General features: G+C 38.7%; 1 protein-coding gene across 2 annotated transcripts in view; it reads right to left on the bottom strand.

Moving 5' to 3' along the window:
- Positions 1-12,997, bottom strand: part of gpr158 (G protein-coupled receptor 158) — a 104,225-nt gene extending 91,228 nt beyond the window's left edge. For both annotated transcript variants that reach the window (XM_015370141.1, XM_015370140.1), the window contains exon 1: positions 11,586-12,997. In XM_015370141.1, coding sequence (XP_015225627.1) covers positions 11,586-12,415 — 830 coding nt within the window. In that variant the 5' untranslated portion in view covers positions 12,416-12,997. The remainder of the gene's footprint in view (positions 1-11,585) is intronic.
- Between the last annotated feature and the right edge of the window lie 4,917 nt (positions 12,998-17,914).

Raw genomic sequence — 17,914 nt, forward strand, 5'->3', positions numbered from 1 at the left:
CTATCCATCCATCCATCCATCCATCCATCCATCCATCCATCCATCCATCCATCCATCCATCCATCCATCCATCCATCCATCCATCCTAGCAGATTTTGTAAAAATGTTTATTTGTTTACATTAAATTCAATTAGAGTTCCCATGACCATGTAATATTTAAATGTCTTTAAACACATAAACAAGTGCCTCTTATCTCAGCCTGATCCTGGTCTTGAGAAGAAATACAAACATATTCATTTATATGCAATGAAATTAATCCAGTACGGCTTTGGATTCTTTTCCTTTTCATGCATACAGACACACAGACACACACACACACACACACACACACACACACACACACACACTTCCACAAATAATGCTGCTGTTGCATGTTCTCCAGGTATCAAGGAGTCGGTTTACTGTGTGCAGCTCCCAGTGGACGCACTAGGCGAGTGCAAGACTCTTTCTGCCTGTACTTCTCTTCATAATAAGTGCTGGTTTGGTCCTTCCTCGGGGCAAACTGACCTCAGTATTTTCTGCTTCGCTGATGGTTTGGCTAAGAAATGACCTCCAATTTTCCTGCTATATAATAAACACAAACTCAGTGCAGGACAATTTAAATTTTTTAAACTACAAAAAACATTTAAAAATGTGATTTCCGGGCTCAGTATTATGGTCAACAACCTTGTGTCTTTCTCTCTTGTTTCTGCAGTCTCCTACTCTTCTTCCACTTCTCAGCCAATAAATACATACAGCGTGTAAAATAGCTTCTGAGAGAGAGGAGAAAAATAAAAGAGAATGTCTGCCGGGCAGAACACGAGGATAATGGCTGAGAGTGTGTGGCAAAGGAGCCGGGACGTAATTTGAGAGTGGCGATGAGGAGTACGAGCAGCGGCATCATGCTAGCCATTCAGGCCCATAGGCATAAAGGTGGCATTACCACAGAGAGTAAGAGATAGAGGTGCCCCAGGAAACAGAGAGCTCACTCCTTTTATCCACCATTCTTTGTGAATTTAAAGGCCAGCCTGGTTAAGAGAGAGGGGCATCCCGCCTGTGGGGGCTCTGGTTTTTCTCACTTTGTGTCCAGATGCTTCAACTGACATCTGTACTTAACGGTGGATATATCCAGGCTGCAAATACATATTCATAAAAACATATTCCCTGTTTATCTTTAATAAATAAATGTGTCTAACCAACGAGGTTTGTGTCTCTACTTGTCTCTACTAGAACTAATTTATAATCTAGCAACTGATTGCTACATCTATAAATATACACTGTTGTCATAGAAGAAGCTTTAAACTTCTCAAAACTTTCATTTACACAGACAGATTTTTGTATTTCCAATGAGGAGCACAGCAGATGTTAGTGGATGGTCTCAGGTCTTACTAAGAAGCTGACATAGGACGGGGTAAATTAATAGCAGAATTTAGTAAAACAATTCTTCAGGAAATTATTAGCTCAGTAATTAGACTTTAGAACCAGTATAGAGTGACAAGGATGTCCTTGCAATCACACTTTCAAGGTGAGAGAAGTCAGATTAAAGTTGCCTCCCTGGTGAGTTTTCTGGTTGCAGGTCAGAAAACAGCAGAATTTTCCCTTAGTGTGGTGTTATATAACTTTACAAATATAAATGGATAACAATATGCACCCATGCTTGTTTTTTTCTGCAGAGGTAAATGTTAAAAAGGTGGCACAAACCCTGAATGGATCACCATTTGATGGATCACCTGAATGGTCCATCAAAGAGCAACTCAGACACAAAAGACAAACATCTACTCATGGTGTGAATATAAACAGCGCAGTTCAAGATCTGAACCCAGGAATTTTCTTCCTGCAAGGCAACAGTGTCTCTAACTGTGCGAAAATAAAGTCTTAAATTAACCGTTTAATTCAAAAATATATATATTGAGAGGTGAACAGGATCGCAAGGAGATATTTGCATATCTTTTTTGTAAGGTAAAAGTTAACTGTTTCAGACACTGCATCTCCATCTTGTTATATTATCTCGTTAATCCAACCTTTACTGATTTCCCCAAGTCTTGATTCATTTGAACTATTATTCATAGATTTTTTTCCTGTCTTTATCTTTGCATTTGAATCCAATTCAACATCAAATAATGATAGTTTTAAAGGTAAATTTAATAGCAAGGCAGGGAGGTAATTACTCTATAGAACACTATTCTGGTTTCTTTGTTTATTGTTAATGCCACAAGGTCCTAAAGGTCTTCCAATGCTTATCTTCAGAGATTTGCTGCTTTTTGGATGATTTTCTTTCTAACTCCAGACCAACAGCATATTGTATAATTGTGCTTAAAACCGATGAGCAACTTGAAATTGGAAGCAATAGCAAGCAGTCCACAGACGAACAGTTTCTGAAAGTCATGGAAGGGGGAAAAAAAGCTGAAAGAAATCCAGCTAAGGTCTGACTCAGAACCAGATAGATTTATCGCTTCAAAAACAAAATCTCAATTATTTTGTAGATTTTCACAAACAAATAGTAGAAAAAAGCAAAGAAAGTTCAAGGAAAAACTTGGAAAGCCCTTAAGAAAGCCAGACAATTGATCAAGACTAATTTGATAAAGACTAAAAGCTCAAACTTTTAGTAAATATGACAAGGTTATATTATCTAACCCAAGAACCGAGAAAAAACTATATGTATTTCAAGGAAAACGTGAGCTACTGATAGACAATCTATGTTTTATATTTTAATCTATTCTATGTGTAACAACACTGAGATCCTATTGTTATACATAGAAAGTTGCAGAAGATATCTAAAAATATATCTTCTTAATTAGAGACCTGTATTGGGACAATATTTCCAAGTAATGCTGGTGCAAAAAAGTAAATTTTTATGAAGTTTTAATAGGAAAAAATATAAGCCGAAAATGATCCCCAAGATCACCTTATTTAAACCTGCATGTCTGTGAAAAAGTTGCAAACCCACATGAACCTGAAACCCACTCTATATCCTAATAGGAAAACACGTCTGCCCTTTGGGAAAGGGCCGCTTTCTAGATTATGTCACGCAACATTCAAAATGCGAGAGCCGGCTGGGCCTTCCCAATGAAAACGTCTTCTCCGTCATCTCAGTGATGGATATGCATTAAGCCGGCAGGACGCGATGAAGCTAATGCAAAGTCAAGCCGCTGGGCACACTGCTGCTTGTCTACGAGCATTTCAGTGCAGTCCGGGTCATTTTATTGAGTTTTGTCGCCGAGCGTCAAAATTGATGCGGCCCCCGTGGGGAAGGAGCTGTGACTGGATGAAAAATGTAAAAAATCCATTTTGTTTTGCGGTTTTTTTTGCATCCCACTTTCTTGCACTCCTGGTATCAAAAAGGCAACAAAGTGGTGATTTAAGTTAGTGAGAAGCTTGCTTTTTTTTTTTTTTTGTGATATGTTCAATATTTGAATAACAAGGAGGTACGAACAGCTTTAGCAAAGTGTCTATGTTTACAACCTTCTTCACACCGGTTTGTTGATCGGAAAAGACTGAGACTCTACAGGAAAATGCAAAAGTACTCAAAAACATTACAGCCACAATCTTTAATGTATTATTAGGATTTTATGTGATATAGGCTACCTACAATATTTGAGCACACTTTGTGTAGTAAAAGGAAAATGATTTGTTGTTCCAAAAGATCTACAAATTGTTGCACATATTTGCATTCAGCCCCATTTACTTTGATACCTCTGAATACACAGAGATTTCAGAGTAAAGTGTAAACAGAAGCATACAGACAACAAAACTTTAAATCAGACTTAGGTTAAACAATACCCTAAGGTTTAAATATCTTTCATGAAATTTCAATAATCCAAAATGGAATCAGTATTGTAAAGTACCTGATAACTAGAAAAGAAACGGCTGTCCCCTGACTGACAGGCTGGGGAATTAGTCGAAGAATCAATAAAGATGTACGAGGTAACTCTGGAAGAAGAAACTGACATTCGGGTAACCAAATTTGATAAGAGAACAGCTGTTAGGGTTTTATACACAAGTCTGGGATTCATGGAAGGGTGGTGGGTTTCTGTTGTGATGTGTTGTGTTTCTCTGTTTTCTTAATTTCCTTGGGTTAATTAGTCTACCTCTGTCAGCATCGTACTCTCCTGCCTTAATGTCTCCTTATTTACACCCAGCTTTTACCATAAGCCTTACCTTATCCTCCAGCCTGCCTCATTATTTAAGCTCCTGATTTTTCCTTGTTCGCTGATAAATTCCACCGTGCCTTGCTATTTTTTGTTAGTCTGTTTTGTTTTTTGTTTTTGACACATCATTTACTAAGTCTCCATTTTTACTGTTAGTTAACTCTTTCCAGTCTACAGTACACTTGGGTCCTTCTCAAAACCTACAGTATAGTCATGTCAGTGTGTTAAGTAAGTAAAGACTAGGGCTGCAGCTAACGATTATTTTGCAAATTGATTAATCTGTTGAGTAATTGAATAATAATCGGAAAGCAAACAGTTCCTTAAAGAAGACTTTTTAGAAAATTAAACAATGTGAAACTAAAACGCTTCCAACCGAGGACTTCTGGATAGAGCTTATTGACAGACGAAAAATCATAAATGCAAAATGTTTATATATATTTTTTTTTACAATTTTGATATAATTGCTGCTCTAAGTGGGTTGTTCTGTCAGCTAAATGCATGTTTAAGAGTCTCTATACCACAGTTAACTATTAATTCATTGCTAAATTAGTTGACAATTATAACAATAATCGATTAATCACAATTAATCCAATCAGCTGTTTCAGCTCTGGTGCAGACCTAAGGTCAAATGAGAAACACTGGGAACATTTTAAATGTTTTTGCAGATTTTATTCAACCAGTTTGACTGAGCTGAGCTACCTTACAGAAAGTAATGTCAATCACTTAAGAAAACTGCTGATAATTCACAGATGTGTCATAATAAATCTAAAAATATCTCAAATGACTCCAGCATCATCAAGCATGTGTGATCTTTGTATTTGCAGCGCAGCAGAAAGCCTGAGTGCTTCTATTTTCTGTAAGTTTGACATTTACAGGCTGAGAGCATCGTATTGACAGGCCACCTGACTGCGCCGTGGAGCCCCACTGACGTCAGGAGGATCACCTTGGGGATCTGTAACCCCCGCTTGCTCTGAGGTTACACTCATTTCAACTTCTCTTCTTATTTCCTTATGTCCTCATTGAGTCAGAAAGCCTCAGTAAAGTATTTCAGACAGGCTCTTGTTGCTATAGATTAGCTGTAGATATTCACTGGTCCTCATCCTGAATGAGTTTTTATTTTTAACGCCTACACTGTTTCAGCTCAGTTTAGCATCAAGCATGATCACGTTTAGCCTCGGGAACTGCTGGGAGTTTCTTCCTATTTGTTTCTGGATGGTGTCCATGGAAGCAGATGCTGCCAGGTCCTCATGGAGCTCATGGCCTCCCATCGAAGTCAAGGCGTCCAACACTACAGCTGGTTTCACAGACACATTTACAAGCAAAGTGAAGCCCTAATAATGAGAAATCTGTTCTCTGATTAGAGCACATTTGGCCTTTTTGAAAAATCTCCACCAAATGTGTGCATTTCTCAGTTGAAATCGATGAGTTTCTTTTATTTTCCCTCTGCTGTTGCCTCTGTTTGAGCTTCCCCTCTAAAGCAATTACCGCTTCTGCTTTGAAAGGTGAGTTTGAAGCCTGTTCACCACCCGCTGACTCATTTTTCTGCCTGTGCATCTTCACTTTGTGTCGTCTGCATTACATCTGAGCTAAGAGGGATCTGCCAATTCGGTTCCTACAGAATGTCTGAAACTCCAACAATGCCATCAGCACACATATGCACTAACAGCTTGATAACAGAAGCAGTTTTGTGGGAGGTTAGCGAGAAGAAGAGATGAAGCATGAGCAGTGTGATATCTTACAACTTCAGAAACAGCAGGTTGATCTAAACTATAGAAAAAACATGCAGTGCTTACTTCTTTATGTTTCACATTCTGTTCTTTTAATGTGGACCTGATCAACAGTTCTTTGAGAAGGATTATCTTTTGTCTCTCTGCTCCCAAATAATTTCAGTCACTGCATTCTGATATGTGAGTCATTAAATATAAATTCCCTAAAACTAAAAGACTGAACCTGCAGTGACCCCAGACACGGCCCTCTTTCTACTGTCGCCACTCACCACAAAACAGACTTCTCTGACAACGCCCATCCTTTCAAACTCATCTCTTTCCCACACAGCTTAATATAGACATTAAAGAATGAAATATATTGATTTTGGGCATAAAAATGTGTTCAACACAACCCTGTCTGACAAAAAGATGTAGGCTAAAAGATCCTAAAACACATCACATTATGTACTAGAAGTTCAAGATCAGATGGGATGTATAATCATTGACATCTATTACCCTGAAAAGTTCTGCAAGTCCATTTTTTTAAGATTGGGAACTGAAGAAATTTAGAGTTAGAGCTACTATAAACTGAGCAGTGGTGTCAAAAGTTCACACATTTGTTAGTTAAGTAGAAGTATAGATACTGCAGTTTAAAAACACTCTGGTAAAAGTTGAAGTATCAACTTGACCTCTTTACTCAAGTAAAAATAAAAATTATTTGCTCCAAAAACTACTTAAAGTATAAAATTATAAAGTAACCTTTAAAAAAAAAAAACAGATGCCACTATATGAATTGAAAGCTACATTTTTCTACTATTTTGAAAAATTCTTTGAGATAGGGCCAAAGGATGAGGAAGGTCTTGTTGGTCTCCATCTCCCAATACGCTCTCGCCTGTTTCCGACCTTTCAGAAATTTCAACATATTTTTCTGAATCCGACATTGCAGCATGGCATAGACAATTTGCCTTAGGAGTTTGAAGAACTGCTTGCTTCTGATGATTTTCTTTAGCTAACCAATGAGTGTTTGCGTTCTATGACTCATCCAATTACACTAGTTTTCACTAGATGTGGTGACCCAATGATCTGCATTGGATGGCGCACATGAAGTTATATAAATATTTATTAACATTAAACTGAAGCCAAGAGTAACGAGTAACGTTTGTTTTAAAAATGTAAGGAATAGAAAGTACAGATACTGTGTGAAAATGTAATGAATAGACGTCAGAAGTAGGAAGAAAAATAAGTAATGGAGTAAAGTATAGATACCTAAAAAGTGTACTTAAGTACAGTAACAAAGTATTTGTACTTCATTACTTGACAACTCTGAAACTGAGGAGCTGATGGCCTAACAAAGGTAATTCCAAGACATCATAGTTTCATTTAGGAAAAATACAACACAAAACAGCATCTAAAGCTCCACAGGTCTCACTTTCATCAGTTAAGGTCAGTCCTTGTGATTCATCAATAACAGGCTGAGTTCACAGCCATAAAGAACGACTGCCCCACATTTTCTAAAGAGCATGATGATCATGATGATCCAGTGGGCTTTATTATAGAAGAACTACTTCATCAGCCAAACTTTGTGGGTGTGGGGCTATGATTGTCTGATGTTTCAGGAACCGGGCAACTTTTCACGATTAAAGGTACAATGAATTCTGCTCTCTACCAGAAAATACTGAAAACATCCATTTGGCTTTGCTTAACGCATTTCTGCTAAGAAAAGGGATATAAGTTTCCTTTGGTGAAGACTTGTTGCAGGTGACCAAAGACCAGCCTCACATCAACCTTTTTGTGGGATTTTTGTGTTGAAGGAAGTTTTAGGAAACGACTGTTCAGCGTCAACAATATGTTGTATAAAGCCAGGCGTACAGTGTACGATTTTTTTCAGTCATTGCACGCAGCTGCAGCTCACACTGTACGACGAGGGTTTCAACGTACAGTGTGAGTTCACAGCTTGTGTGTGGCCCGACGCTCTGATCCGATCTACCTGCTCACACCGCACGTCTAAAAACCACATTGGACTCAGCCCCGGAGAAGAATGGCACTACTGGGACTCATCTATCCAGAAGCCAAACCAGTAGAAGTGAAATATGAAACTCACTAGAGTGAAACGCTCTGCCTTGGCAATTTTGTGCTGAAAGCCCTAAAAAGAAATGGCGACAACGTATTTGGACAAAGACATGGATGAGCAAACGTACTCTACTAGCTACTACGGTCTGTCATTTTACAGAAAGAACTCCATTTCCGTCGCATCACCGCCATGCTTCTGTGTTTTCATCTGAGAGGAAGAAGAAGAGTCCTTGTTCGTGCATGCCGACTGAGCGATTTGCCGAAGACGATCAACTGAAAATCAGACATGTTTGATTTTCTCTGGACCTTATGATTCCTGATTGGGAGGTGGTCATGAGAGGCCGATCCCCCCTCGTTACCCCTTGTACACTACATGACGCACAGTCAGGCTGAAAGTCGGGCCGATCGGAAAATTCTCGCATGACTGGAAAGTTGCCCCAAAAGCTGCCAAGCTTCCATATAGCAGACCATCACCTAAAGAACAGTTACATGGTAAGCTAACCTTTGACCTCTGGACAGGATTTCATTAGATTTTTTTACTTTACCTTTTCTTAAAGATATAGTGGAGGATTTTCGCAAATTTTTGAAAAGACCTGCCCTCTCCCCTTTTAAAAAGAATGCACAAGCACAACCCTGTGCCCGCTCCCGAGAGGGTACGCTCTATATGCTCGCACGTACAGCGAGCATCCTCTGTTTAAAAGCTGCTGTTTCGCTCAAACAAGAAAGAAGATTTGCCATTTTTCCACTATGTCAAACTCACCACCGATATGTGAAAATGGGGACGAGCACATAGGACAACCTTATATCATCATATCGCCAGGATAATTGACAATTAGGAGGATTAACTTATTGGTGATCCACCCGGAAAAACGAAAATCCTCCATCTTTAACTTGACAATAATGAAATAATTGGTCTCTCTATGTCCCATATATATTCATTATATTCGAACTTTCTAATTTTTAAATTGTTCTGAGAAACTTTGACTTGTTATTATACATTAAAAATTGGAAATGCTTAGGAAAGACTGAAAAACAAATGATTATGATCACTTTTTAAATTTGAAGTAGATTCTTAAATCTGTTTCAAGCATAAAACCAGCAGAACAAAGACATTTTTTTTTTCTTCAGTTTATTGAGCCTTTGTCTTTTCAGTAATATGGGTTTTTTTTTTATTTCTTGTTGCGGGTTTTCTGGCCTAATGTCTCTGTCCTAAGGGATCAATGAAGATTAACATCTATCCTGAGGATGGAGCCTGTGAAAGTTTCTTCCTCTTAAATGAGTGCATTGATTCAAGAATCCCAATGGCATCCTAGCAGTACAGACAGATAGAAATAGTCAAAAAAAAAGACATGCAATCAGGGTAAAAGGTCAAATACCCTGAAAAAGTCACCTTGGTTGTTACGACTTCATCACCTGAAACAGGAAGCATTAAAAGGCTGGAAATACACATCGCTGGTGCAGAGCTGTTGTTCTACATCATTCATTATTAATTAATTCTTCATATCGATTGTGTATTTATCTAAGGGGGAGGGGGGTGTCTGAGGAAGCTATAGGCTACAACAACCAGCTTTCCCTCCCTGCATGGCGTCTTATCTGGAAGACTGATGCATCTGAAGGATGGCTGACAAGCAGACAGAAAAATGAGATGTGACAGGACAGAACAAAGGCTTTCTTTGTGGCCTCAAATCCTGCACTATTATTAAGGGAAGAATTGAAACCAATTTGAAGAAGCTGTGATTTAAATTACAAAGCTGAGCATTACACCAAGCTGTGAAGGGTTTCAGTGCAGGAAAATGCCAACACATGCATCAGCTCCATCGGACGTGGAAGGGGGCAATGCATACTATTTAATACCAGCAATAGAAATAGTGGTCTTGAATTCTCTCGATATAATACTGTAAGATTAAGTTTATTGAGTTTTGAATATTTCTTACACCAACTGTGCATTTCTAAATATACTTTCTACACATGTAAGCCATTCACCGATCAATCCATCCATATATAGACCTACCGTATCTTCTTAGCTGCGTTCTGTATTTATGTCTTAAAACTTGCAAAAAAATGTGAATATTTTGTAATTTTTGAAATGAATATTGTATAATATCCTTGTTGGTAGCATTAACCTGCGTAAAGCTCCAAAGGTAAATTCACTTTTATGGTAAAACTCTGGTAATTTAGATGATCCACTGTAGAACTCCAACATTAAGCTCCTGTTTAATTGTTTTAAATACCATATTTGTGTGGTTAGACATGGCTGGTGCCTCTGCAGAGCAATTAGCAACACCAGGTAAGTGCAACCTTTCTAAGCCAGTTTTTTTACACAAACAGCTTTATCCATTTTTACTAGAATTCTGAATGAGTCTATTGAGCATTTTTTTCCCTAAATCTTAGCCTTCAACCTACAACCTTCCAGTGCTAATTAATGTTTGAATGTAGTTGGACACAAAAAGAAAAACTTGTTTTTTACTGGGTAAATTTAAGTTATAGACAAAGATCCAAACAAAAAGGATGGGATAATATTCATCACCTCAAATGCTGCATATCAATGTCAAATTGTCTTAGTCTTAACACGCGGAGCTTCTTTGATAGCCCATAATCACTACAGGTATTTGCCATTAATGGTTGTGTGTGAGCAACTAGTGTGTTTAAATAATATCACATAAGGGAAGTAAACACAACTATAACTCATCCTATGGAGTCTCAATGTTTGCAAATCACAGAGACATACGGTTGCTTAAAAAAAGCATCTTACTAATAAAAAAGGTGCAGCAAAGGAAGCCAGACAGCTTTACATTTTTAGTGTTGCCTCATCTATACTTGTCATGAATCAGATTTTAGAAGCCGTTTTTCATCGAGGAGAAAGAAAAAAAGAAATGACACGCAACACTTCCTGTGCAGTAAAGCATCTAGACGACTGAGTCTGAAAAATGAATCAGGGCCTGCAGCCAGAGGTTTTCCACCGCAGCTACATCCAGTAACATCAGGGTTATTTTTAGCATGCCTTGTCAGACAGGAGGAGAGGAGAAACCCCCTTTTGTAAGAAGAGGGAAGTTAGCGAGAGGCTACATGTTTGGCCTAGAGAAGAGTGTACACATTTGGATATGAACAGCCGGATAGTGGACCTGAATTAATATTTTGGTTCATATTAATTTTTTTCAATGGACAATGGTGAAGCTTTGTATTTATACCTGTTACATAAAAAAGACAAATTTTGTGATTTCTTTAATCATCAGGGCCTCTTTATACCAGTCTAAATTACATATTCAGTTATTCTTTATATAATTTTGTGTGAAATGGCCATTATGCTTCGATCTGACTAACTATATGATTGGATTATATTCAGGATGGATGGATGGATGGATGGATGGATGGATGGATGGATGGATGGATGGCAATTTGAACCAAATTTTATTTGGATAAATGAATGTAAGAAGAGATACTGGATAAACACAACATTTGGGACTATCAGATAGAAAATAAAGTCTAGAAACACATATATCTAACTTTAACAATAAATACAAGCCCTGACTTTTTTCAAAATGAGTAGAAAGCTGACTGGGATAAATTGATTAATCCATGCCTATATAAATTGGACCTGTTGATGTTGTGCGTTACCTACAAATGATGTGTAAGATTTTGACTATAAACAACCAACATTGAGTCTTTTTTCCTGCGTTCCTACCTGAACTCTGGATCCAAGTTGGACTTTAGACCGTAAAAAGCAGCTGATAAGGTCAGAAGCCAGCGGGGAACAAAATTCCCATTCTCGCACTCCAGAAAAGGCGCAGACCACTTGACGTGCGTTCTGTCCGGGATGAAACTCTCTGCAATTTCTGGAGATCTGCCTCGCATGTTCAGAACCCTTCTGTGGAACACAGGCTCCTTCTTTTCCTTCATCCCGTGGTACCACTCCGTATCTGCGGTGCGGTTGTGCAGATGACGGTGCGCCATGCGGGAGAGGTCTTGGAGCACAATCTCCCCGTCGGCCCTGGTGGCTTGGAGGAGCACCGGGGGCCCCGCGAGCGACGCTTCCCCACCAAAAGTGACCACCGCCCGGTGGATCTTAGCGTCCCCTTCCAGGATGCTCCTCACCAGTGCATGGTACCACTCGATGTCCCTCCGCAGGTTGTGCTCCTTGGACCTGTTGGCTTGAAGGATCATGTTAAGGAAGTTAGTGGCGTGCAGCACCGTCTCCAGCACGCCGCTCATGGAGTAATGCGGGGTTTCGTGTGACCTTCCCCGCATCAGAGAGGTGAGCTCGTACTTTCTTGAGCAGTTGGCGTGCTTTAAGGTGGTCGAATCCCCCGTATGTAAGAAAGCCGTGACCACCCGGGGCAGATGATCTTCTGATTTCTCTCCGGGAGCAAGGCGAGGTGCGCGGAGATGCGCCAGCCGAGCGCCTGGGATCTTTTCCGCCGGTGATGCCCCGATAGTTGACCGGTCAGCGTCTAAGCGGTTCGACCCGATCACAAAGCCCACATGCAGCAGCAACGAGAGCCGGAAAACAGCCATCTCCCCTGCAGAAAGCGTCCACAGCTGTCTGAAGATGAGGCGCGGAGGATATTACAGCGTCGTCAGGCGGGCGTGATGTGAAGAATCAACCAAAACTGCTCCTCTAAACCATCGCATCACCACTTGTAGGATATTTCGGAAACCCACACACTTCTGTTGATGAAATCAGAGAGATATTCCTTGTTTTTCTTTTCACAGGTACCTCCTACAGCTTGTTGATGTTGAAGATCCCTCTTCAGTCTTCGTTCTGCTGTGCGGTGGATGTTCTCCCCCTGCGTGTGGGCTACATACACTGAATCAAAACGACGCGGAAGGGAGGGGAAAAGAGCCTTGTAGTTATTATATTTATATATTTTTTTCAAGAGTCAGGGAGCTCCTCACTTGGGTGAACAAAACGCACTCCGCCCTCTTCCGACCGCGGCAAATACCGAGCGGACCTATAGAAACCAGGGAGAGACGCGTAAGGATCGGAGCGCCCCCTCCAAGACCCGTCTTCCCCAGCACCTCATAGGGGGCTCCGGGAGCGGCATCGATCCGCCTTTGGTCGCCTCTTCTGTCAATCAACCAGCCGCGTTCGGTGGAGCGGGGAGAAGGAGCTGTCCATGGTCCTGAAGCAGACGCTTCAGGACCATGGACAGCTCCATGGCGGAGACGGTTCGGTGAAATTCACCAGGAAACCTCTATTTTTTTTTTTTATCTAAATGGCTTCTGATAAAACAGACTATTTAGATATAACCAAGGAAATACAGGACAAAATAAGGCACATTTTCATCCATTTAGATGCTTGATTCATTGAAGAGATTATTAAGGTTTATTACACGCATCGTGACATCCCAAACATTTATTTCTGTTCATTTTACATGGCGGGGCTCACATCTAAGGTTGCCAAGGAACCTGAAACTGACGGTACAATTCGGAAAGTCTCTATAGAAACCTGTTATGGGATATCTTGGAAATAATAGTGCCAAACAAAATCTAGAATTTTTTTTCTAGGTAACTTAACCTAACTTACCTAAAGTATATAACGATATGCACAACAAATGTCATCTCAAGGATAAGATTTGTGGATATAGGCTAGGTAAAAAGCACTCACAGACCTCAACCAATTAACTTAGTATCTCACAATGTCGCAAATATTTTTCAGAAAGGCTTTCTCCGGATCATAATCCGGATCACCAACTTGTGAGCCATGAAAGGAAAAAAAATAAATTACCTTCTTGGTGTACTAATTAATAATGGGCTATTAGAGAAGAATATTTAAAGTCATATGTAGATGAAGGTCGTGTTATGTAATAATGTTTATCGGCAAATATTTTATTTAATCAAAATATATTTAGTATCACATTTGTTCTTTGAACACATTTAAAAGAGTAAATCAAGCACAAATTATGGTCAAATAGATAACTCTGCACGTGTTGAATATTTTACCACGACTTCTATTCAAAATGTAACAGTTTATCAACAAAAAACATTGAGCCTCAAGTCAAACATGTTCATGTTATAAAACTTAAACTAATTTACTATGTGCACAAAGAAGAAGAAAAACATGTGGCTAAAAACCATAATCAATAAAGTAAGGTGATGATATCACATTTCATCATGGATTTTAAGTCAGAGAACCAAAGTTTATCTCAAAGAGTTTGAAATTTGGTTAAATTAATTCACAATGCAAATACAAGAGGCAAATAAACATTTGGCAAGATAATGTTTAAATAATATGATTTATCAGAAACCAATAACCTTTAGTTAAATTATTCTTAAACTTCTGTGATTGAGCTAGCTGTCAGGATTTGGTTGAGGTTTGTGGACCCAAATGCAGAGGCAGGGAGGCAGAGGTGAGTTTCTTGATGATTTAATGATGAATAAACAAACAACTTAACATGGAGGCAGGAAATCCAAGAATCCAAAAATCAAAACATGAAAAACAAATTCAAACAAACCAGGAACCGTGGAGACATCAGGGGGAAGACTATCACGAGGAGGAAGACTCAGAGAGATGGAGTTGGAGGAAGTTTGACAAGGAACCAGCACAGAGGAACTGAACAGAGAGTGTATTTATGGGAGACTGAAACAAAGAAAGGAGTAACAAGCAAATTAGGAGCAGGTGTGAAGAGAGCAGACAGAAAAAGAGCTAGAGAAAGAGGAGAACACAAGAGGGCAGCAAAGGGGGGGAAAAAAACTGAAAACAACCAGAAAACACAACAAAATAAGAATTAAACCACTAAAACAAGAAAACATGGAGAAAAGTAAAAGTGAAAACTCAAAAGAAAACATAACAGAACCAGAACTATGACACTAGCAGCCGCTAGACATGGAGGGACTCCTCTTAAAGGACTCTTTGGTCATATTCTGGTTTAATGAGCATATAAGAAAAAACATAAATGTTATATTAGTGTTTAAACTATGTGAGCATAGCGTACCATGTGACCCAAATTCTTAATCTGTGTTACACAACAGTAAACACATGAAACGTTCAAAAATCATCAAAAAGCCAAACCTCTGCTGATCTCTAGCAAAAAATAAAAAATAAAGAAAGAAATGCAACACTTCCTGTGCAGTAAATCACAGTTGTCTCTAGTAATCAGCAGCATGTCAGGCCCAAAGCATGTTTTTTTGTTCTGAAATGTTTAACTTCTCCTGTTTTTTGGCACCTTAAACTTCCTTTAAAGCATCTTTGTGTTGATTGTGTTGTCCTAAAGCACCATGGGGAAGGATCACATGTCCCCTGTAGGAGTGTCAGGTGAGAAGAGGTTTGCAGAAGTTGAAGTTTGGTTATGCAGAGCCAGCTTCATCATCTTCAATCCTGGTCAATTTATAAATCAATATGGCCATTTGTCAACATTATCCAAAATTGAAGTTACCTTTTATAGAGCCCTGGTGCCCCTAGAGAGACATGCCTTACACTATAAAAAGCCTTTACTCTGAAAAGAATCATTCATTGCGATTATTATCCAGATCACCACAACAATGTAATGCGTTTAATGTAAGGTAAGATAGACGTGTGGTAGAAATTTCTAAGCAGTTCGCCAATGACTTCATTTTTTTTTACAGAATCTTGCAAAACTGACAAACCAACCAATGCTGCCAATTAATTACCTCCTTAGTGGAGGAAATTGCATTGAAATCTGTTATATAGGCACATTTAATTATTGTAATTTATTTACAATCATCCAAATATGTCCTTAGTTCCAATAAAACACCATAAGATTTAGTAGTTAGTGGCCATAGCATGAAGTCTCTGACTTGAAAACATTCCCTTTCGAATCAAAACATGGCAACAGTGGGTAATTAATAATTTATAAAGTCATTGCAATCAACTGACCAGTCTTTAATGATTGCATTGAGGTGCTAACTTTTCAGCAATCCCTTACCAGAATAAGAATATAATGACAGTGGCTTATTGACTATATCAAGGCATTGCATTCAACTGCTGCTGCTTTAGTGATTGCAACAAGTTGTTGACTTGCAGCAATCCCTTACATGAGTAAACATGTGACAACACTGGACGATTTAATTTCTCAATCCTTTCACTTACTAATCTCTCTTCCTTGGCATGTTGTTAAAAGTGGACAGACGGTTACATCGACTGGTTGACTTTGCAACAATCCCTCCACCTGAGCAAGCATATGGCAATAGTGAACAGTGACTTCATTGAGTTGGTAACCTTGCAGCAGTCTCTCCCCCCCTAAGTGAGCATATAAAAAACAAAAGGCACTGTTGCATCCAGTAGTTTAGTTTGCAGCAATCTCTATTCTGGGTAAGTTAGAGGCAGCTTTTAATTATTTAATGCATCTAAACAATGACATATTATTAATTATAAATCCCTCCTCAGACAACAAGACAATGCTCATAGTATACAATCGGTTGAATTGATTTCATGATTTTTCATCAGTTCCTCCTCCTAATTGTGCATGTGGCAGCAGTGCATGCTTGATTGTATCGATTTACTGACCCTGCAGCAATCTCTTTTCTTTAGAGAATTTGTGGTAACCATACACTTGTTTGCAATAAGAAATTGAATTTGCAAACATGGTAAATGGCCTATACTTACAGTATATAGCATCTTTTCAAGTCAGGGGAATCAGCACTTTATGCAACATTCCGTCATCCACCTATTCTCACACACACATTTAAACACCTAAATCCCATCAATTGGGCCCTCGATCCAGCATAACTGATTCAAATAACTGCATTAACTTCTCAGCATACCATCAAGTTCTATGGAAATAATACCATGATGTAGTTTAATTAGAGAAACATTACAAACATGCATGAGTAGGCCTTGAGGACTGGGACCAGGGGCTATTAGATATACAAATGCAGACAGGAAACAGTTCTTTAACAAAAATGTTATCAGCAGAACACTAATGCAGTAAAAAAAAAAAGAGCATGTCGCTTCTCAACACAGTTACAAGTTGGTTTTGTTTATGTGAAAGCTGACTTCAGTTCTGGGATACTGCCAGCTTTCACAAGGGGTTAGAAGTATATGAGGTAGTAAAAATCCCTCTAGACTTTATTTTAAAAAAGATTAAATGACTTACAGAGTTTGGTACGCACTTGTATCGAAATACAAAAAAAATAAAAAAATTAATCAAAATGCAACATTTTTTCAAAGTACAAACTAGATCTTACTAGTAGCTGCCATATAGTAGGTCAGCAGATCAACAGTTAGAAACTTTAGAAATTAATTTAAAAGTAAGATAATAGAAATGTGAGATTGTTTATTTTTTCCTTTGCTTAGCATGGAATAAATAAAAATAAAATGCTAATCAGTCTGTTAATTCAATTTCTTACCCAAATTAATTCATATGCTTTATAAATTAATCTATCAGGAGCTTAATGAAGCAGTTTTGTTCATTTTATCATAAACTTATTTGCTTTTAAGGTTCCATTCTTGAATTGTATCTGTCTTTCCGTTTACATCCATGGTGTTTGGAGCTTTCACATCATGTGGCATGGCATATTTTCCAGTGGTAAGAGAAGACAGGTGTGGCAGAGGGTGACAGAGTTTAGAGCCAACCTTAGAGCTGGGCTGAAGGATGAAAGATTCTGAAAGTCTGAACAGTTTTCTCTTAGCTTTTCTTTCTCGAACAACATTTGGCTTCTCTCATATTTTTTTTTATAGTTTCTTCAAGTATAGCTGTTGGGCCACTGTTTTTAATCACCAATAGAATCAGGCTGATATAGTTTCTGTGTTCCTTAGCCTCTCAGGTTCTGGATATTGCAAAGTTCATCTTCAATTCATACCAAAAATGACTCTTTCCCCCTCTCTTTTGAACTTTTCATTTGTTTTTGTTTTTTGTATAGAAACTAGCAAGAGGGCAACTACAGTAGTGTCCATAAAATGGGGAGGAAGTGTGACCTCAAACTAGCACCAGGAAAACGTCTCCTACAAGTGAGAAAGGTTTTACTGTAATGTGGATTTGTTTCCTACGGAGCCCCTCTGATGACATGGTCAAAAAAAATTTTTTATTGTGACCACGAAGTAGTATTTCGTGC

The sequence above is a fragment of the Cyprinodon variegatus genome, unplaced genomic scaffold (assembly GCF_000732505.1).
Source record: "Cyprinodon variegatus isolate N-32 unplaced genomic scaffold, C_variegatus-1.0 Scaffold42, whole genome shotgun sequence".
Taxonomy (NCBI): domain Eukaryota; kingdom Metazoa; phylum Chordata; class Actinopteri; order Cyprinodontiformes; family Cyprinodontidae; genus Cyprinodon; species Cyprinodon variegatus.